Source organism: Fundulus heteroclitus, chromosome 2, assembly GCF_011125445.2.
Source record: "Fundulus heteroclitus isolate FHET01 chromosome 2, MU-UCD_Fhet_4.1, whole genome shotgun sequence".
Classification (NCBI taxonomy): Eukaryota; Metazoa; Chordata; class Actinopteri; order Cyprinodontiformes; family Fundulidae; genus Fundulus; species Fundulus heteroclitus.
Window position 1 is genome coordinate 28,816,753 of NC_046362.1, and position 23,240 is coordinate 28,839,992.

Below are 23,240 nucleotides of genomic sequence, written 5' to 3' on the forward strand. Positions count from 1 at the left end.
GGAAAACAAAACTTGCCAAATCCAGTCGGGAGAAGGGCGAAAACATGGTTTCCACCAACAAAAGCCTTCAGAGGCGTTCTCTGGTGTTCTTTTAATTAAACAATATTAGGTAGACTGGACAACACGGAAGAAATAGCAGCATCAATGTTAACGCTTGCTTCCTCAACGAGCCGCCATTGTTGAATCAAAACAGTCTGACGGTCGCTACTCAACTACGTCACATCTATGAAACTCCAATCCTGCGTCCTGATTGGCTAGACAATAAAATTGGTTGGAGAAATCACTCTCTATGGGAGATGTCCCAGATGGATGTGAGTGAAGCTAGGCGGAGCGATATCAATCTGGCTAGAGTCAGGTTATAAAATGTTTGCCTCATTCCTCCCTTTTCTGAGTCATTCGGCGTAAGAAAAGCTGACCGCAGCATCCACACTTTGTTCCTTCGCAATTCTGCGTCGTGCTCTCCATCAAAATACGAGCGTGTTAGAGGTACAGTTCAGATGTATGTTTAAGCAAATTATTAAATTAAAACAGTTATTAATAATTAAAAAATGTCCAGGCCCAAATAAAGGTGGACAGAAGGAAAGAGTAAATTGCTCAAACACGTTTGACTGCTTAACGTCTTTGTTTAAAATAGAGGCGGAGTCCAGGTGTGGTGGTGTTTTGTAGCTGAGTCTCACGCAGGAGATGGATAGACGGATCTAGAAAGACGGATCTGGACGTCGTCTCCTGGAATGATGGGTCCTTCTTCTCTGGTCCTGCTACATTCCACCGCTCACCTGGGTTGTTAGATATGAATCATGACTGAAAGACGAGATCCTGGAGACAAGTGTCTAGCTCAGGTGAAGATCTCAGAGTTTAGGCCTGACTGTTCCACGTTAGAGAGGTTGAATCGGGGGGGTTATGTGGCTCTGATTTGGATGCCTCCTAGGTTTGGTCCCGGTCTCAGCAAACTGGAGCGAGTTGCCGATGCGGATACAAAACCCACTTGAAGGACTCTGTATTTGCTTCTTGTGTTAAATTACCTCAGGACCGATCCGGACAGTCTTTCCTGGACTGCTCTCGTGTAAATTTACAGATCAAGTAAATTAGCCGAATAGCAGATAATAAAATGTAATAAAACTCCAGGTGTGGTTAGAAGAAGTTCGGCTTTGTTGTTTATGGTTTTGCACGTTCTTATTTTGTTTCTTATTAAATTGATAAAATGTGTGTTGGAGGGAGAGACCAGGACCACAGGGATGGTTGAGTGAGTGTGTGTGTGTGTGTGTGTGTGTGTGTGTGTGTGTGTGTGTGTGTGTGTGTGTGTGTGTATATATATATATATATATATATATATATATATATATATATATAATTTGTGTGTGTGTGTGTATCCAAAATACATTTTAGGTCTCTTCAAAACCAAAGAACTCCATTTGCTATTTAGTTTTTTTTTTTGTTTATTGTGGAGGATGCTTACAAATTTTCAGAAAAAACATGTTTATCCTTCATCTTTTCTTGGTAGAAAAGTAAATCGACTCCATATCCATCGAGGAGAGTGAGAATCTCCTTTAAAAGCACAATTCCAGCCCCCAAATCCTTACTGATTTTACTGGAGAAGAGTCGACACAGGGACCAGTAAACCCGCTCCACACTCACCTCAGTACTAGTAAAAAAAACATCTGGACCCTGATGTCTCCTCCTCTCTGCATGCTTCCTGTTAGTTCCTGTGTTTGCTTTCTTTTTGTCCCTCCGTACCTCCCCTCCCCTCTTCACAGCACTTTTCCTCCCCGCTTTATAACTTTCAATTTTTTTTTCATTGTTCTGTGGTTTACGTGAACGACGTCGAAGAGAAAACTTGGAGAAGATTAAACTTTGTGGTATAGTACAGTTTATGTGCATTCATGCTGGGATCATCTGTATGTATGTAGCATTCATTTTACACACGGCACTAACAAATAAAACCCTTTTTTTCATTTAGAATGCTCCTATGAGTGATGAAGTTATCTAAAAAAAACTTGAACAAGTTTTCTGGAGGTCTGTTTTTAGATTGCTCTTCAAATTAATTGTCATTCTCAATTGAGGAAAATTATTAAAACATTTCCTCATAATCAACTACTTTCATTATGCTGCTTTTGGATATCAGTATCTTAAGTTTATAAAAGAATTTCGACAAGTTAATTACAACCTTTCTTATTTTATTAGGTTTATATACTAATTGACATTAAATGTCATCACACAGCCCTTTATAAAAGCTTTACATTCATTTTAAGTGCAAAAATGATCAGATTGAATAAGTAAATTATTACATTTATACTATAATTTACATTATTGGTATAAATAAATGTATTTATTAATATAATGTATTTATGTCAGTTATTCATAAGGTAAAAATAAATAATTAAAAGTGAAATTAATTTACTAAAATCACAAATTCAGACTTATTTACGTTTTTGTTCAGGTATTTAATGGTTCAATTGCTGTTTCTCTCCATGAACTATACACCAGTGTATTTATGGCTTCAAAGAGAAAGGTAAAATGAAAGCAAATCATACAAAAAAATAAAAATATATATTTTTTTAAGTAAAAAAAAAATATTTTCAGATTTCCTTTTTTGTGTCATCTGAGGCGTCTGTGCGCATTGTAGGCAAAATAATCAGAGGTTGTTAAAAATTACTCGCTGCCACCAGAGGGCGCTGTCGCCCCACTAACGTTTGCCGCATGGCGCATTCTACCCCGGATACCAGCGGTTTCACATCCCGGGTATCTCCCTCCCTCCCTGCCGCTCCTCCTCCAACCAGCTCCGCCTCCCTTCCTGCGCTCTCCACCACCGGGGAGGAGGTCCGCAGGCTGCCGAGCTAACTCCCGTAACCCGGGGCGCCCTCCCCCCTAAAGTTTACGCGCGGCACCGGGCAGCCAAAGGGTCCCGCTTGCCCCGCACATGACGCGGGCTCCCCCGATGTCGGTACCCGGAGGCGAGGGCTTCCCGTCGGTGCGCTATCTCCGCGCCACCGTGAGCTAACGACATCGATCTTCGGCTGCCGCTTCCACCGCCCCCCTCTCCGCCTCTGGTCGAGGCGAGCCCCCGCTGCCGATCTGTCACATCGAGCCTTGATTGATTAGCGGGCTCTGGAGCTCCGGAGGGGGTGGACATCTCGCCTACCATCGTCCATCATCCGGTGCAGGAATCCCGAGCAGAAACCCCTCTGTCTGTCCCCGGCTCCTCTTCTGCCTTTTAGGACCCGCCTCCTCTCTACCTCAGCGCCCCAGATGCCTCCCGGTCTGTATTCCTGTGTGTAGCACCACCACCACCACCACCACCATCACCTACTTTTACAGCAAACCTCCACCGGATCCGCTGCCTTTAACAATCCCACGAAGACGCGCTTCAAGGCGGCTGTATCCTGCGACGAATCCCCCCCCCCCCCCTCCCAGTGTCTGCTTTTCCCTTCCTGCCAGCCGGCTGGCTCGGTGCGCTCCACGCGTCCTCCCACACGCAGCCGTTCCCCGCCGCTCCCTTAAGTCCGCACCGAGCTCCCCATCGGCCGGCCGCACCATCCGCGCCGCGGCAGGCCTCCGTGACGCCGAGCCACGGGTCCCACCATGCCGGGTCCGGTGGCCGGGAGCAAGGCCCGTGTGTACGCAGACGTCAACACCCTGAAGAGCCGGGAGTACTGGGACTACGAGGCCCATGTTCCGAACTGGAAGTGAGGACTTGTCCGCCGCCTCGGACTGCATGCCTGTGTGTGGTTGGTGGTTACAGGGGGGGGGGGGGGGGGGGAGTGTGACAGATGGGTGTTTATTATTATCACCGGAGCCGTGAGGGTGTGATGACACCACCGTGGTCCTCCAGCATCCCCCCTCCCCTCCTCCCCTTCCGCCGCATCTCTGCGCTCTCCTCCGTGTCTGTTGTCTTAATGTCCCGGAGGTCTGAGCCAGAAACTCCTCATTTAGCAACAGAAGAACCGCGGAGGCTGAACAACACTTTTTCTGTTTTTGTTTTTTTATTTATTTATTTATTTTTTTTTTTGGTCACTCAGTCACACATGCTTGTTGTTCTTCTGCTCGGTCTCTGCAGCAACCAGGAGGACTACCAGCTGGTCCGCAAGCTGGGCAGAGGCAAGTACAGCGAGGTGTTCGAGGCTATCAACATCACCAACAACGAGAAGGTGGTGGTCAAGATCCTCAAGGTGAGCCGCTGAGTCCTCCCATGGTGGTGCCTCTTAAATTAGGAGGAAAAAAAGAACATTATTTATTTCACTAGTTCTGTCATTGTCTTATATTACAGTTTGAAAATCAGTTTTTTAGTGCAGGGATGTAAAGTTGTGGCCAGCACTATCTGGGGGAAAGACTGCTGACTGGGCGGTCAGTGACACTCCCCACAAGAAGCAGCCGGGCACAAAAGGTCATTGCTGAAGGAGTGGGCTGTGCACAGAGCGCTGTGTCAAACACAGTGACAGAAAGTTGAGTGGAAGGAAAAAGTGCAGTCGGCAAAGCTGCTGTTTCTTCAGCTCAGCGTCCAGAAAGCTCAGTTAGACCAAGTCAAAGTCCGGTTGGGTGGCTAACATGTACTAGAGGCTATCTTGGACACATAGCCTTTAAAAGATAAAAGTAAATATCCGTTTATCATGTGGAACTAGCACTTTAGTTTGGTTTTAGTATCCAGGCTGTTCACACCAGAGGCGGAGATCTGAGGCTCTGCTTTGTCAATCATCTGCAGAGGTAGTTATATTTATTTGAGTAACTTTTTGAGCTAAATGTACTTTTAGGAGTCGTTTTACTGCACTGAACTTTTTACTTTAATAATATGACTCAAGTATCACTACTGCTCTACCTTCCGCCAGTAACGTCATGAATAAAGAACATACTTGTTTTAACCAAAAATGCACCAGCGAGACACAAACCCAGAGATAATGTTAAAGTGAGACCTCTTGTTTGTACACAAGCTTTGTTATTTTAATGTTATTTTCTATCTGCTGAGCTCATTTAGCCATTTGGAGGTCAAATGAACATACAGTAAACAGTAGATATTGTCATTGGAAGTACTTTGCACTGTTCTAACATTCTGTATTTACAGTTTATTAACTGTATAGCAATAGTAATTTTGCAATTATGGTATTCATTGTAAAAACAAAAAGTGTTTTTTGTCATCAAAATACCCGAATTTGCACATAACCTTATGTATTTGTCTGTCCGATTACATAATTTTTCAAATATTAAATCATCAGCTGTTGTGATTCATTACTCAGTACTTGAGTAACCTTCTCATTGAATACTTTTTACTCTTACCTGAGTAACTTCTTGGCTACCTTTTACTTGTTAAAGTAGTGCTACTCCTACTTGAGTACAATTTTTTTGCTACTCTGCCCACCTCTGTTTTTCATTGACCGTAACAAACAATCATCTAATTTATTTCTATGTCAATAAACAGTCCACGCTTGTTAAAGAATCGCTATAATTTACGAGTTTCCATTTTTTAAATTTTTATTTTATTTTGACGTCTCGTGAAATAAGTGACGTAGTATGCAGCCATCATAATACAAGCATGTTAGAGGTACAGTTCAGAAGTGCGTTTAAGCAAATTGTTAAATGAAACAAAACAGTTATTAATAATTAATAATGTCCAGGCCCAGATAAAGGTGGACAGAAGGTAAATTGCTCAAACACGTTTGACTGCTTAACGTCTTTGTCTAAAATAGAGGTGGAGTCCGGGTGTGGTAGCCGAGGCTCGCGTAGGAGATGGATAGACGGATCTAGATAGACGGATCTAGAAAGATGGATCTGGATGTCGTCTCCTGGAATGATGGGTTCTTCTTCTCTGGTCCAGCTACATTCCACCGCTCACCTCGGGTTGTTAGATATGAATCACGACTGACAGACGAGATCCTGGAGACAAGTGTCTGGCTCAGCCTTAGAGATCAGGCGAAGAGTCCTCGTCTTTTGAGGCTGAGATTTGTAATGCCCAGGATATGATAAGTAATTGAGTTTCAGTCAGGTGGCTTGGCAGGAAAAGGAATCCCAGAGTGTAAATTTGTGTCTTTTTTTAATTTTTAATTTTTTTTAATCTAAATTTTTCTAAACCGCAGAACAAACGCTCCAGTAAGTCAGACTCTTAAGAACCAAGCAGCATGTAGTTGCCACCATTTTACGGCTTGGGCAGGAAGTCGGTCTGTAATTGAAGCTTTAGCTGTAATTGCAGCCTTGCTCGTTAAGGCAGCTAACTAAACCCCTCCTGCTGCTGTTTAAAGTCCGGGCGGAAGATTTAAAAAACGTCTGGCTTTAATGTAAGTGGCTGTAGGAGTGTGTGAGTAAACCAGCTGGGCTGCTGGGGCTCGCATAGACATCAGCGGATGATGATGATGATGACGATGATGACGACTGTCTGGGAGTCTGCCTAAAAGACTGGGTTCATTTCTGTCCGCTTTGACGCTTCTGGGCGGCCTTTAATTCAACGAGTGATCCGATTCTGGCCGCTGTGCTTCTCTGCTTCGTCTGTCTGAAGAACGCTGATGCAACTGGGCGAGCCTGAGCCGCGTTTCCCAAACAAGCCGGACCCGTTCAGTCCGCTCTCTGCTCGTCTCGTCGTGAATGCTTCGTTTGAGTCACGTAAAAAAGGGCCAAGTGAGGCATGCAGGATTTCGCTGACTGCCGCGTTTCCTAACTGTTGACGTGAATTTGCTGAGAGACCCGCTCCTGGGAAGACTGACGGCTCGGGGATCATCTTTCCCACTGTGGAATGATGGGCTTCAAATACTGTGGAAGTTGCCTTATAGCAGCGTTTCCCGCATAGATGACGAGCAATAGTTACTTCTCTGAGGGCATTGCTGATGTCTTTCCATCCTGGCATGGTATCTACACTCGCTAGTACGCTCCTGCCCAGCAAACTTGACCAAACTCCTTTTATAGTGAGGCTGATGAGAGCTAGGCATTATGTTGCAATTATGTGCACGATTAATATTACAAAGGACTCCTTGGAGGGCAATTTTTGTTGGTTATTACTAGGGCTGAACTATTTTGGAAAATAATCTAATTGCAATTTTTTTTCTAAATATTGCGATTTAATGCGATTTTTTTTTTTTCCAGTTTAATTTATCATGTGTTTTAAAATATATACAAACAACAAATCAATTTGTTTCCTCGCCGTGTGGATTAGTTGCTAAAAGACCCGCAGCATCTAAACTCCGGGGAGTAATGATTGCGTTCTGCCTACAATATATTTCAATCAAGATTGCAATTTTGACTTTTCTCCACATTAACCACAAGCAACAAAAAATGGCCTCTAAATAAAGATGTTTGTAAACAAGGACTATTTTAAATATGAACTTTTAATGTTTCTATTGATCAGAATATTATTCAAGAGAACAGCTTTTAGTTGATTTGGACATCAACCCTTGTTGGACATAGAGTGTAACCAGTCTATGTATTAAACTGATTGACCAGTACATAATGCTTTGTATGATAATATAAACTCTAAAACAAGTAATAAAATTAGATTATCTCACTGCTGCAACTGTCTTCCCTTCCATGTGGAGGCAAACCCACGTCAAACATTTTACTGACACCTAATGGACGTGTCTAATTCCGTAATTGTTACATTGCCAAAAATTGCAGACCTCTGCGATTTGGAAATTGCGGTTTTTTTAAATTGCGATTATATTGAAAATGCGATTAATTGTTCTAGTTATTACAATGCGAGTGTCAGGATTTCATGATTTTTATGCAAGTAATATATTCTTCCCCCTGGATTTGGTCTCGGGTCTCAGATCCCCGACGGCTACGGAGGGATTTGGAGGCATAAAAACGTCAGATGGATAACGCATGAGCGAGGGAACGGAGAATTATTGCAGCTCATTGCAATACTTAACAATAAAATTGCCATTCAGTGGTTTTTCTGATAGTTTTCATGATCAGTTAACCTACGCAAGGAACAAGGGCGCGCACAGTTTCTTTCTGCGCTAATTTTGGCTTCATGGTTGTGTAATAAATAGTGACGGTGTGGGATTTGTTGCTTGTTTAGGGAAGATGATTAGGGCCATTAGAAAAGAAGACTATTAAATTTTGACCTTAAACTCTGATGTTAAACCAGAATTTGCAGAAAAAAGTCAGAATTGAATAGACTTTTTTTTTTTTTTTTATGGTCCTATCTTTTATTTTTTGTGAATGGCCCTAATCCTCTTCCGCAGAGCGCACTTTCTTTCTGTCACGAGTATGGCTGTCAGGTTTTGACCGATCGAGATTAAAAGCTGTAAGGAAAATCAGCTTTTTTAATAAAAACTGAATCTTCTTTGGTTTAAATTCAGCCACGATCGTGGGTTTTATTTTAAAATAACAGCTGAAATGAGTTTCCGCTGCACCGGCTTCTGCCCCAACCGCCGAGATTTACAAGATAACCCAAAAATAAACGGAGGTGTCTCGGCCGAGAGGCGAGGATCCAGCTGTCAGTCATTTGGACGTGAGCTCGGAGCTCGGGGGTGAAAGCTGCTGAGCAGAGAGGCGGCATCAGCAGATTCCTGAAACTGCATGTTGGCAAACATTCCTGCTCTCACATATTAATGTGATTTTGTGTCTTGTTCTCCTCGTCTGCGTCTGCTCTGTTCAATCTTTTGTTTTTGCACCTTTTTTTCTCTCTCTCTCTCTCTCTGCATTGATTCAGCCTGTCAAGAAGAAAAAGATCAAGCGAGAGATAAAGATCCTGGAAAACCTGCGAGGAGGGACCAACATAATCCGACTGGTGGACACAGTCAAAGACCCGGTGGTAGGCCTGCTTATCGTGTTTTTATTTTTCGAATGGAAATACAGAGAAGATTAAAAGTGTGGGTTAAAAAATCAAACGTTTAGGTGAATTCTACATTTTTTGCCGCGGTTTTTAATCAGACATTTCTTTGCTTTTGGTCTTTTGGAAGCACTGATTTGACTTTTTCCATCTCCTTTCCGGTAGAGCCTGCACTTTGTGATTAAATTATAATATAGCACCACTTTATAATGAAACCACCCTCATTTAAGCCATATAAACAATCAATAATTATCGTTTTAAGTTCCCAACGCCTTATAAACCAACAGTGACATTTCTCAGCTATTCTTTTGAGCTTTTGGAAAATCAACGGAAAACAAAAAAACTCCCTTCATGTGGTCAAGATCGTCATTTTGTGGGTCACTCCGGCAGATACCATTGTAATTGTTGCCATAATGTGTTCACATCTGTTCGACTCATACAAGTAAACTATTCAAGCTTTACCGCCCTGCTTGTACGAACACAAGATGGCCTGCGCCCTGCGCTGTTCTAAATTTGGCTTTTTGACGTCATTTGATAAATGTCCTATGCAGAGAAGACAAAACGGGAACAACGCACTTTCTCTGTGGTCCAGTTAAAAGCCGTGCAGCAGCGTTTTGCACCGACTGACTTTACTCACTCCAAGGTACAAGGAATTACAGTAATCCAGCCGAGATGTAACTAAGTCATGGATTACTGTATTTTTCGGACCATGAAGTACACCGGATTATAAGCAGCACTAAATATTCTTCCCTAGTGTGTAATATCCCTCTGCTCCTTCACGTACACAGCTCTCTATCCGTCTCTGTCATGAGGACAGAGTAGTTGGACTACACCGCCCTGTTTCTAACATAAGGCCAAAATAAACATAACTTTTATATTCAGGGGCGGTTCTAGACAGGGGCCAACAGGGGCCAGTGCCCCTGTAGAAATGGTCCTGGCCCCTGTACTAAAGACATAACATAACTGGCGAAGAAACCAAAACTGATCGGTCACTTTGACCAACTTTATTTTTTACCTATACAGTTTTACTCTAACAAGGATTTAACGATTTCACATTTAGCTTCAGCCATATCAAGCTGGAATCACAGTTTTCATCTGCTAGATCAGGGGTCTGAAACCTGCAGTTCCAGAGCCACAAGTGGCTCACTTAATATTAATAAAACAGTTAAATATTGTCCAGTTTTATTGTTTCATTCTTTTGTTCTGTGCCCCTCTGAAAAAACACTGACCCCACCTTGGCCCCCCTTGGTAAATTTGGTCTAGAACCACCACTGTTTATATTGAATTAACTTACTATACTTATTGTTTCTAGCGTGTACTCCGGGCATGGGCTGCCTAAAGTCTTCCACATACTCAGGCGTACTGTTTGCATACTGTGAGCTTGGTGGACTCCGCGCTGACTCTCTGCTGACGTTTTACCCTTCATTTCATAGTCAAGCGTACCTATTGCATACATTTCTTGTGGCAAATTCCTACAATTCCCACACTTTCTGCCAGTGGGGACGAAGCGGTGGAACGGATGGTAAAATGTGTGAATAGCTAGCTGAGCTCCTAGAGCCGTTTCTTTTCCAGCAGGCTCCCACCTGTCAGTGAGAACAGAGGGACTGTGATGTCCTGGGGACTGCCTGCTCAGAGCAGCTCAGTGTATCAAGCTCAGTGTCACATTTAAAACAGTTAGACGTAAACACTTCTTACCTCCCTGAAGTTTAAAGTGTGGCACGTACCTGTATGCGCGGAGTCCGTGCAGAGTCCACCTCGAGTACGCGCGGATCTCCGTGGAGTGAAGTACGCCCGAGTATGTCGGGTTCTTACATAAATGCACTTCTAGTTTCGACATTACAGTCAGGCAGTCTTGTAGACAGCTCAGGGGTCCAATCGGGTAGAGACACAGTATAACGTAATGCTCAGAATATCCATTGAGCGGAACGGCTTCGTTGCTAACCAAAGTCGTATTTACACGTTTTACATAGATTTTTGAGCACATTGTACCACATAGTCAGTCAGTAATAATATATATGGCACACCATCAACTTTTAAGTGCGCCTTATAGTCTGAAAAATACGGTACTCCTTGAGAGGGAGACTAAGACAAACTTGGAACCCCATCAAGATAAGATTAGCTGAGCTTTACTCATTTGTCTTTGCTTTGGCTCCATTACTGCTAACGAAGGAAAAGTCGGTGTGCCCTGTGTCCCTTGCCCTAGTTATATTCATCGTTTCAACGTTTGTTTCTTAATAAATCGATGTGATTCCAACAAAACAAATATAAATTCTACCCCTGCTAAAGCTTGCTGTATTCAAAGATGCCAGATGCAATTTTTCTGTGAGATCTGACCCTGCTGAGTTTTCATTTTTGACAGAATCTGAGGATATTTGTTTATTTTCTGAGTTATAAAACAGATAAAGGTGGGAGGAAAATATGCTGAAGATTCCTTCATGGAGGAAACTGTAACATTGGGAGGTTTCAACCTGTGGCTGGTTCCTGATTTCTGGTAAACTTGCTGAATGTTAGGTTGTTCATCACAGCTGATTCCTTTATAAATGGATGAAGCCCCGCCGCCTTTGTCCCTTCGACTGCAGCTCTAAAGTATGAGGCAGAACACTATAAGGCAAAGCAAGTTTATTTGTATAGGACATTTCAGTATAACGACAATGCAAAGTGCTTTAAATTATTAAAAGATAGGAAAATAAAACAGAATAAAAGCATGTTGGAATAAAATGTAGAAAGATTGAAACAATATAAAACATGGGAAAATGGAAACTAAAAGCAAATATTAAAAACAGTTGGACTACAAAGTTAAATTAGATAGATAGATATCTTTATTGTCATTTTGTATGCACAAAGTGCGTACAGAACGAAATTTCGTTTGCATACAACTTGAAAAGAATCACTCTAGAAATCACAATAGATTGCACTATTTTTCAGGATAAAAATGCAGCAGCGATTTATGTAAACAATTGAGATGAAAAACAATGTAACAATTAATGATGTTTCAGTAAAACAGTTTAACTAGAACAGACAAAGGTGATGCTAAACAAATGTTTTTAATTTTGATTTAAAGGAGCTCAGCAGTAATAACTCCAGCTGAAAGGAGGAATAAGTCCCTTAAACCTGAATCTTTTTTTTTAATCTGAGAGGAAATCAGAGACATTTTGCTTCCATGAAGTGGAAATATTCTAAGGAGGTCAGGAAGGAAGGATCTCGGCCAGGGCGCTCTGCAAAGCAGCGGCAGGAACTCCGCAGGGCCTCTTTTGTGTGTGTCCCCGTTCCTGTGAACGTGTGTGTGTGTGTGGGGTGGGGACCGTTTATTGTTTATGGTTTTCCGACACGTTTGATCGAAGCTCACATGCCGCGGCTTCTGTTTGTGTCTTCTGACGCTCTTTCTCTCTGGTTGCTGCGCAGTCCCGGACTCCAGCGCTCGTCTTTGAGTCCATCAACAACACAGACTTCAAGGTACCGTCTCCGCCTCTCCTCTTCCTCTTCACGCTGTCACTTTTCTGCGTTTGTTTATTATATATATATATATATATATATAATATATATATATATATATATATATATATATATATAGATATATATATATATATATATATATAGATATATATATATATATAAGATATAGATATATAGATATAGGATATATATATATAGATATATATAGAATTATATATAGATTATAGATATAGAATATAGATAGAGATATATATAGAGATATATATAATATATATACATAGATATAGATATATATATACATAGATATAGATAATCTATGTATATATATATATAGAAGAGATATATATATATAATATAGATGGATCTCTCTCTCCCTCTCTCTCTATCTAGAGAGCGAGCGAGCGATGAGAGAGAGAGAGAGAGAGAGAGAGAGAGGAGAGAGAGAGAGAGAGTAGAGAGAGAGAGAGAGAGAGAGAGAGAGATTAGATGGAGGGGGAGAGATGGGGATAGAGTAGTATAAGATATAGAGGATTAATATAGAGATAGAGATAGTATAGATGAGGGGATAGAGAGCGAGAGAGAGCGAGAGAGAGAGAGAGGGAGGGAGATGATATATATATATATATATATATATTATATATATAATATATATGTATGTATAATATATATATATATTATGTATCTATATATATATATATGTATGTATATATATATATGTATGTATATATGTATGTATGTATATATATATATGTATGTATATATGTATGTATGTATATACACTCCTGATCAAAATCTTAAGACCAGTCAAAAAATTGCAAGAATTTGCATTTTGCACTATTGGATCTTAAGAAGGTTCTAAGTAGAGCTTCACAATGTTAAAAGGACAAATCAGTGCAAGGGACAAGAACATTTGAGCAGGGAATTGTCTGAAAACTGCATTTATACTCAAACATGATTTTTTCAGCTGATCAAAAGTTTAAGACCATAGCTCAAAAAAACCCGAAAACCCCCCAAAACAGAAATCAAAATGTCAAAAAAAAGGACTCAGTAATGAGTAGCTCCACCATTCTTGTTGATGACTTCAAACAATCGTTTAGGCATGCTCAATGCCAGTGTTTCCAGGAGGCTAGTGGGAACGTTGCTCCAAGTGTTGAAGATGGCTTCACGAAGGGCATCCATTGTCTGGAACTGATGTCCATTTTTGTAAACTTCCCTTGCCATCCATCCCCAAATGTTCTCAATTGGGTTTAGATCCGGGGAACATGCAGGATGGTCCAAAAGAGTGATGTTATTCTCTTGGAAGAACTCCTTTGTCAGGCGGGCATTGTGAACTGCAGCATTGTCCTGTTGAAAAACCCAATCATTACCACACAGACGAGGGCCCTCAGTCATGAGGGATGCCCGCTGCAACATCTCCACATAGCCAGCTGCTGTTTGACGCCCCTGCACAACCTGAAGCTCCATTGTTCCATTGAAGGAAAACGCACCCCAAATCATGATGGCGCCCCCACCACTGTGCCGTGTAGAAAACATCTCAGGTGGGATCTCCCTGTCATGCCAGTAACGTTGGAAGCCATCAGGACCATCAAGGTTAAATTTTTTCTCATCAGAGAAGACAACTTTCTTCCACCTTTCAATGTCCCATGTTTGGTGCATCCTTGCAAAGTCCAAACGGGCAATTCTGTGGCGTTGAAGAAGACGTGGCCTTTGAAGACGTTTTTTGTTTCTGAAGCCCTTCTCTCGCAGATGCCGTCTGATGGTTATTGGGCTGCAGTCAGCACCAGTAATGGCCTTAATTTGGGTAGAGGATCGTCCCGTGTCTTGACGGACAGCCAATCGGATCCTGCGGCTCAGAGCTGGTGAAATTTTTTGGGGTCTACCACTTGACTTTTTTGTTCCATAACCCTCAGGATCATTTAAAAAATGCAAAATGACTGGCTTACTGCGTCCAACCTCAGCAGCGATGGCACGTTGTGAGAGGCCTTGCTTATGCAGCTCAACAATCCTACCACGTTCAAAGTCAGTGAGCTTTTTTGCTTTTGCCATCAGGAGGTCTTGACAGTGTAAAGACTTCACAGAAAATGACATGGAATCCAGATGTTTGCACAGCTTTTGGCTTTTAAAGACTATGGTCTTAAACTTTTGATCAGCTGAAAAAATCATGTTTGAGTGTAAATGCAGTTTTCAGACAATTCCCTGCTCAAATGTTCTTGTCTCTTGCACTGATTTGTCCTTTTAACATTGTGAAGCTCTACTTAGAACCTTCTTAAGATCCAATAGTGCAAAATGCAAATTCTTGCAATTTTTTGACTGGTCTTAAGATTTTGATCAGGAGTGTATATATATGTATGTATATATGTATGTATGTATATATATATATGTATGTATATATGTATGTATGTATATATGTATATGTAGGACGGCCACCCTGATGCAGCTTTGCTTCATCTCTGCAGGAGCTGTACCAGAAGTTGACGGATTATGACATTCGCTTCTACATGTTTGAACTCCTGAAGGTGGGAGCTTGTATTTTGTTTTTTTTTAATGTGTTCCCAGATCTCATTTCCTGATCCTGGCTCTTTTTACATTTTATTTCCATGTTCTATCACCAGGCTCTGGACTACTGTCACAGTATGGGAATCATGCACCGCGACGTCAAACCTCACAACGTCATGATCGACCACCAGTTAAGAAAGGTGGGTGGCGCTTTATATAGCCTCCCCATTTGTTTTAGTTTCACCCACACTCTGAATGTTATCTGTCATCCTGCGGCTGCGGCTCCCCTGCTTCATTTTCCTCCCCGGCTTTTATTGTGTTTTTCCCAATTTTGAAGAGCAGCGGGTGTTGCATTAAGGCAGGCTTTCAGCCCCCGTGTGGGTGCATTCGGAGTTAGATTATTAAAACAACAGCGGAGGTCATTTCCATCTGAATAAACACGCTTCCTGTTGTTAAACATTTTCCCCATTTAATAAATGTCCCTTCTCTCAATGTGAGCGTGTTTCTGAAAGAATAGACGGGATTTGAACAAATGCAAATTTGTTTATTTTTTTAAGGGTTTTTAGCTGAATACTGGTAAAAGTTCCTAGAAGTACCCAGAACTGGGTTTTGCTGTATTTATCTACAGGGATAATCACTTTTCCAATAGTCCATGAGCTGCAGTGATGATTAAAAGTAGTGGCTGCACAGCAGAGGAGGAAATTATACGTACATGCTTAAATAAATGCCTTTGTCCCTACTAATGTTTAGTTAGGTAAAGTAAGGTAAGTGTATATAGCACTTTTCAGTAACAAGACATTCAAATTGCTGTACATAAATTACAAACATTACAGACATACATAGGAAAAACTAGGGCTGCACAATTAATCGCATTTGCAATATAATCGCAATTTTAAAAAATCGCAATTTCCAAACCGCAGTGGTCTGCAATCTTTGGCTATGTAACAATTAATGGATCAGAAACTTCCTTTAGGTGTTGTAATATGTTTAAAGTGGGTTTGCTCCACGTGGAAGGGAAGAGAGTTGCAGCAGTGAGATAATCTAACTTTATTACTTGTTTTAGAGTTTATATAATCATACTGTTTTACCAGAGACTTTCAGGAATCTCACCATAGCATTAAGAACCAATCAGTTTAATACATAGACTTGTTTGTTGGTTGCACTTTATGTTCAACAAGGATTGATGTCCAAATGAATTAAAAGCTGTTCTCTTGAATAATATTCTGCTTAATAAAAACATTAAAAGTTATTGTGTTAAATAGTTCTTGTTTACAAACATCTTTATCTAGAGACCATTTTTGAGTCTTGTGGTTAATGCGTAGAAAATGCAAAATCCAATCGCAATTTTGGTTAAAATATATCGTAGGCAGAACTCAATCATTTCCGCTCCGAGTTGAGACGCAGTGGCTCTTTTAGCACCTGATCTGCACAGCGATGAAACAGATTGATTTGTTGTTTGTATATGTTTAAAAAGACATGATAAATTAAACAGAAAAAAATAATCGCAATCGCAATATTAAGGTAAAAAAAATCGCAATTGGATTCTTTTCCAAAATCGTTTAGCCCTAGGAGAAACAAAGGAACAAGCTAAATAAATCCTTGACTAGAATTCTTTCATACATTACAAACACACAGGAAGAGCGAGAATCGTCATCACTGTTAAATGTTTCCTGGCAAGTTGCAACACACCCACAGTCTTTTTGTAGCCATCCAAGCATAGATAGACTTCATTCACACGTGTTGTTTTCCTGACACAGACCGGGCTATCAGTCACAGTCTGCAAATTATCAGCAGAGTGGAGGCAGAAACGTTTGCAAAGCCGGTCCAGCAGCCTAATCTCTGTCCGCTCTTTACCGCTAAGAAGAGGTTTGATGTGTTTTTGGCGTCATTGTCCCATTCCAACGTCCCATTTAGTCCAGATTTCAACCATCTAGCTGTTGGGTTTATTATAAGTCTCCATTATTCCCTCCGCCGTGTCCCACAGCATGATGCCACCACCGCCGTGCTGGATTGTTGGCACAGTCTTGTGAGGTTTGAACGCCTCAGCTTGACTCTTGATTTGATACCAACCTGAAACAGAGGAGGAGGACTTAGCTTCCAGCTCTCAAAAACTTACAACACAGCTATAGGATTGATTCTGGCCAATCATCACCCCCATACGGGTGATCAAAACATCGCTCCTGTAAGCCAGGCCAATAACGACTTTAATGACTCCCCATTACTAAGGGGGTGGACATGTTCAATTTGCATGTTATCTAAGCCATAACAAGGCCTTTGTTGGGCAGTACTATAAAGCTTGGAACTCCACACTATTCCAGAGATTTTGAATTGAGAAAGCTTTCTGGATAGGAAGCGAAACGTCTTCAAACTTCGGAAAAAATGTTTTTTTTGTTTTTTTTTTGTTACTTTTTTGGAAAATCCAAGACATTTCTTTCACCTCTTTGTCCGGTACTTACTTTCACGTTTTTTTTTCCCCCACTCTTGGCTTCAGATAATTTTCTCAAGATGTTGCCTGTGTGGTTTTACTCCGGGTTTGCTGCCGGTTGGAAAGTCCTTCCTCTGTTTAGTACCAAGCGAGATTCGCGGTTGCAGAATTCGGAGGTAGTTCTTATTGATTGTTGCGTTCGCTCTCTGTGCAACGCCGCAGTACAGCTGGCCGTCATACTGGCCGAGCAACGCTCCCACAGCATGACACTGCCACCCCCATGCTTGATAGCTGCTGCTTTGGCCCCAAGTTTGAAACCATGCTTCTTGTCACTGTGGACTAATGGCTCAATCTCGGTCCCGTCTGACTAATAAAACCTTTTTCAAGAACGCGTTTGGCTTGTTTTATGTGGCTACTTTCTTTGTTAGCACGCTGTCGTGCCGTGCCGGTATAAATCTGGCTTCCCTCCGCATCAACACTGGCGCTCCAGCAGTTTATAGCTCTGGCGCATGGTACAGTAGGCTTCATGGACATTTTTATTCAGTTTTGTTGTCTGAGGAGGACAGCTCAGGTTCTCTGTCCAGCCATTGGCGAAATAGTGACACTTCAGAATAACCTGCAGTTAATAAAAAATACTGCATAAATTTATAGTCATTTTTTTTTGCTGACTGTTTTTGATGTTCATCTTGTGCAATTCACTTAATTTCCTCTCAATGCATCTTTTTGTAAAGTTTGATTTTGCCCAACTTTGTACGGAGTTGTTTTTTTTTTGGTAGCTGCTGTAGATTTTACTGAAAAGAAAGAAACGGGTTTGCGTCGTCCAGCAGGGGGCAGCAGGTGAACACAGACCTGTGGTGATCCAGTTTTCCTGATAGGAGGACTGCAGAGAGACGTGTTCATTCGCGGTTCAACCCAGCAGCTGAAAGCGTATTTAATTTGTGTTTTCTTCTACAGCTACGCCTTATAGACTGGGGGCTGGCGGAGTTTTACCACCCATCCCAGGAGTACAACGTCAGAGTGGCCTCTCGGTACTTCAAAGGCCCAGAACTACTGGTAGACTACCAGGTAACGGCTTCGTTTCACTAACTTTTGTCCAATTCCAGTTTATTTTTAAAGCACTTTAAAAAAAAAAACTGTTTTACCCAAAGGGCTGAACAAATCTAAGACGAATAAAAGGCCCAAAACCAATAAATAAAACATTCATTGAATTAGAGCCATTAAAAAGATTGTATCAACTCGCACTGGGCCGTTAAGAGAAGATGTGTTTAAGAGAGACACTTAAAGTCAGGAAGCAAAGACGTATGTCTAATGTTTAAAGGCAAGTAAGTTTGGGAGCCACAAGAGAAAAAGTGTTTCTGTCTCGCTTTTGGGACAACTAAAAAACAGCTAGTGGGCTGATTTAAGGCCAAAAGTGTAGCTAAAAGTTGTCTAAAAGACATACTGCAGCATTGTGAACAAGCTGAAGTTGTGAAAGATAAGATAAGATAATATAATATAGGGCTTTATTGATCTTACATTGGAGAAATTTACATCGGCTTAATAAACAACAAGAAGGTGCCAAAAGGAGGAGAGGTGCATAAGGTATATACAGTGTGTCCACATTTGTAAAAGTGTATCAAAAAATAAATAAATAAAATAAAAAATAAATAAAAGTACAGGGGAAATAAAGCAGATATTTAGGGTGACTTATGTACAAATGGAATGACGTTTTACATTAAGTGGTACCAGGTAAGAACACGTGAGGTAGTGAGATATCTATACAGCTGAAGTCGCTTATTAAACAGAATTATTTAACAGTATTATTGCACAAAGGGATGCTTAGATGAGCCCAGCGTAAAGTGCCCTGCAGTAGACGGGACGAGTTGAGATAAACACGTCAAACAGACCTGCATACCTGCGAAACGGAGCAGATCTGCTTATTAAGTTTCCAATCCGAGTCCACGTTGTCACACCTTCTGCTGTTCCTTTCACCAGCTGCATGTCTTTTTGTTGCAGATGTACGACTACAGTCTAGACATGTGGAGTCTGGGATGCATGCTGGCCAGCATGATCTTTCAGAAAGAACCGTTCTTCCACGGACAAGACAACTACGACCAGGTACCTGAGCACGGCCGATACGTCGCTATGAGTTGTTCGTTTTATCTGCAGGCAGAGGGCGCTGTTGCTTCACATAATCAAAGGAAAATCTGTTTTCTGTTTTGGTTTACAGCTGGTGAGAATTGCCAAAGTCCTGGGGACCGATGAGCTGTTCGGCTACCTGCGGAAATATCACATCGAGCTGGACCCACGCTTCAAAGACCTTCTAGGCCAGTAAGTCGGCTCCGAATCTCCACCGTCCTCTGATTGCTGCTGACAAGACGGTCATTTAGGTTTACAGGCTGGAAATGTCCGCGAGCTGCCCGGAGACCGCTGCACAGGGTTAAACGCGCGTTGTTGCTGGAAGTGAATGCATTCAAGCCAAGCCAGCTGCATTTCTTATTTTACTCTAGAAAACTTTATTATACAAACGTTCGCAGTCGATTCAGTGACTTGAAGGTTCCCTGTTCCCGCGGTTGGGAGACAAGAACATATCATCGCCTCTCCACACCCATGTTTGATACGAGGAGTTTGTGCTGATTTGCCCGTTTTAGCTCTCTGCTAATTACTGCCTTTGGTTTATTACTTGGCATTGTAATGAGACCCCCCAGTCTGCGCCAGAGCAGCAATCTCCAGCTTCCATAGGGCTGCTCACACAGACGATGGGGCTTTTGATCAGCAGCGCCTGCATGCTGGTGCCCTGACTTGACCGATCAAAAAAAAAATGTCTTGACTTACCTGTGATGATATTGTCAAGTCTTGCAAACGAGCGGCTCGGCAGCAACAGACCTTTTACTTCTGTGTGCGCAGGCAGAGCAGGAAGCGCTGGGAACAGTTTGTGCAGACTGAGAACCAGCATTTAGTGAGTCCCGAGGCTCTGGACCTGCTGGATAAGCTGCTCCGCTACGACCACCAGCAGAGGCTGACGGCCACCGAGGCCATGGAGCACCCCTACTTCTGTAAGCGTCGCATCTTCGCTTTTCTTCAGCCAACGTTAACAAAATAACTTAAACTGGGTCCCCTTTTGTCCCGGCAGATCCTGTAGTGAAGGAGCAGTCTCTATCAAACGCTGACAACAACATGGTTTCCAGTGGCAACACTACTGGACGATGAAAGGTAAATGTTTAATTTCACTGCATTATTGTTTTCAAATATGATTAAACTACTCTTTGTCACACATTGTAACCCTTTGTTCTAGACGTTAAGTGCCCAGGAAACTGTTACCTTTCTGACAGCTTTGTTTATAAGTCATTCTTATTTTTTTTTTACCCTTTCAGACATTTTCTGAGTTAAAGCTGAGATAACTAACAGTTTCTGCATCAATCAAATGAGTTGCTTGCAGGTATAATCAATAATATCTGTGTTTCGCATATGTACTAAAAACAAGTCGAACAGAAAACAGCCGCAGTGAATAGCCTCCAAGGATTCAGGAAACTTAAATGACACCCATGAGCTCTGGAATAGTAAATATTATTACTTACATGGTCCAAACGGTCATCCCTGAAAGCCTCCTCTAGTGGGCACTACAGCTCAATAGACCTGCAGACCTGTGCCCTGACACAGTGAGACAAATGTTGCTCTGCAGCTTAACTGTTAAGATTTAACATTGTTTTAAAATCATCGCACCGAGGGGGTGAGATCTGTTTAATTTATCATGCGTTGAATTTATCATATAAAAAAACATTTGCTTCTGTTTTTGCACACAATCGTGTCGTATCGCGTTAGCAAAGGTGACCTCAATAGAAAACATGTAAACATCATCCCTTTGCATCACAATGGACTCACATGCAAGTGGCTGCTCCTAAGAATGATTCAGCTGCAGAGTAGTTTTCCGGCTCATCGAGAAGCATTAGGCTCAATTGAGTTCAATTAAATTTTATTTAAGGCAATTTACAAATTAAATTCAATCAAATGTATCCTTTTTGACATACAGATTGGTCAAAATGTTTCCCATCTAAGGAAACCCAGCAGATTGCATCAAGTCTCGACAAGCAGCATTCGCTCCTGAAAGAGCGTAGAGCCACAGTGGACAGTCGTCTGCATTGTTGATGGCTTTGCAGCATTGCCTCATCTAGGGCTGAACGATTTTGGAAAATAATCTAATTGCGATTTTTTTTTTTTTACCTTAATATTGCGATTGCGATTTTTTTTTTTTCTGTTTAATTTATCATGTCTTTTTAAACATAAACAAACAACAAATCAATCTGTTTAATCGCTGTGCAGATCAGGTGCTAAAAGAGCCACTGCGTCTCAACTCGGAGCAGAAATGATTGCGTTCTGCCTACAATATATTTTAACCAAAATTGCGATTGGATTTTGCATTTTCTCTGCATTAACCACAACACTCAAAAATGTTCTCTAGATAAAAATGTTTGTAAACAAGGACCATTTAAAACAAGAACTTTTAATGTTTTTATTAATCAGAATATTATTCAAGAGAACAGATTTTTATTGATTTGGACATCAATCCTTGTTGAACATAAAGTGCAACCAACAAACAAGGCTATGTATTAAACTGATTGACAGGTTCTTAATGCTATGGTGAGATTCCTGAAAGTCTCTGGTAACACAGTATGATTATCCATCCATCCATCCATTTTCCAAACCGCTTTATCCCTCATGGGGTCGCGGGGGTTGCTGGTGCCTATCTCCAGCGTTCACCGGGCGAGAGGCGGGGTACACCCTGGACAGGTCGCCAGTCTGTCGCAGGGCAACACAGAGGGACAAACAGGACAAACAACCATTACAGTATGATTATATAAACTCTAAAACAAGTAATAAAGTTAGATTATCTCACCGCTGCGACTCTCTTCCCTTCCACGTGGAGCAAACCCACTTTAAACATATTACGACACCTAAATAACGTGTCTGATCCATTAATTGTTACATAGCCAAAAATTGCAGACCACTGCGATTTGGAAATTGCGATTTTTTTTTTTTAAATTGCGATTATATTGCAAATGCGATTAATTGTCCTACCCTACCCTCATACTGAGCATGCATGAAGCGACAGTGGGGAGAAAAACTCCCCTTTAACAGGGAAGTCAAAAACCTCCAGCTGAGAGGTTCTGCTGCAGAGAAGAGGCGTCAGGATGAAAGTGGTTCGGGACTGTCACCTTCAAAGATGGCCATGTTAAAGAGCCATGTTGCCACCAGAGCAGCGCCCTCTTGTGACTGACTGACTGTTCTTTTTTGCTCTTTTCGCAGAGGTGGAAGGACGATGGATGTTTGTTACCTCAACTTTGTAACCGCTTGTGTCAGAAAACTTTGACAGAGTGTACAGCGACAAATGGATCAAAGCGACTCGGACCAGTTTACACACTCACAGAAACGTTCACACGGACGAGCGTCAATGCAAGCACACGTCTCCAAACACAAACAGATGCAGAAACAAACACAACAACAACAACAAAAAAAAGCCCCCACTGCTGTCCCTCCTCAGTGTCGGTCTGTGATTGGCTCGTCCTGGTTTCCTATCCGGCAATCTGACCAATGACCTCGAAGCTGCTGCTACCCACTCCTCTGACTGCTTTCTGTCGGGTCCCGTCCGGGTCTCCTGTAGGTCAACAAAGACGTTTAAAGACTCCCGTTTGTCATCCCTTCATCCCTTCTTCCCTGACTGCATCAGCATGGAGAATGAACAGGAGGACTGATTTTTATTTTATTTTTATTTTTTTCCCCACCCGTCTTTTCCTCCCCATCATCCTACTCCCCAACAGACCACAAGCGTCTTAGCACTACTCCAGATCTGATGGCATGGTGGACTCTAGATATTATGATAAATATAATATTAATGACAAATAAATGATTTTTATTTAGATGAATTTACTAAGTTGTGAGTGGTTTTATTCGCTGTGAGGAAGATTGTGAAGATATTTTTCTTCACAGACTGTCTAAATGTGGGTAAAAACTTAATGATGCTCAGATGGGGTAACCAAACGTTTCTCTCAGTCTCTTAGTTTAGGGTAAGCTTGGATGTGTGGACTAAATAGCCCCATTTTCAACTAATTTTTCTGCTGTAGAGAGAAAAAAAAACACACC

At 41.7% G+C, this 23,240-nt stretch overlaps 1 protein-coding gene across 1 annotated transcript; it reads left to right on the plus strand.

The window, feature by feature from the left end:
• The first annotated feature begins 2,755 nt into the window (after nt 1-2,755).
• Nucleotides 2,756-23,027, plus strand: csnk2a2b (casein kinase 2, alpha prime polypeptide b). Its single transcript, XM_036152149.1, has 12 exons — nt 2,756-3,683; nt 4,055-4,166; nt 8,630-8,731; nt 12,152-12,202; nt 14,659-14,718; nt 14,815-14,898; nt 18,078-18,188; nt 19,119-19,220; nt 19,333-19,433; nt 20,010-20,158; nt 20,236-20,315; nt 22,407-23,027. The coding sequence occupies exons 1-11, from the start codon at nt 3,580-3,582 to the stop codon at nt 20,310-20,312; spliced, it is 1,053 nt and encodes a 350-aa protein (XP_036008042.1). The 5' UTR covers nt 2,756-3,579; the 3' UTR covers nt 20,313-20,315; nt 22,407-23,027.
• Nucleotides 23,028-23,240: the final 213 nt, after the last annotated feature.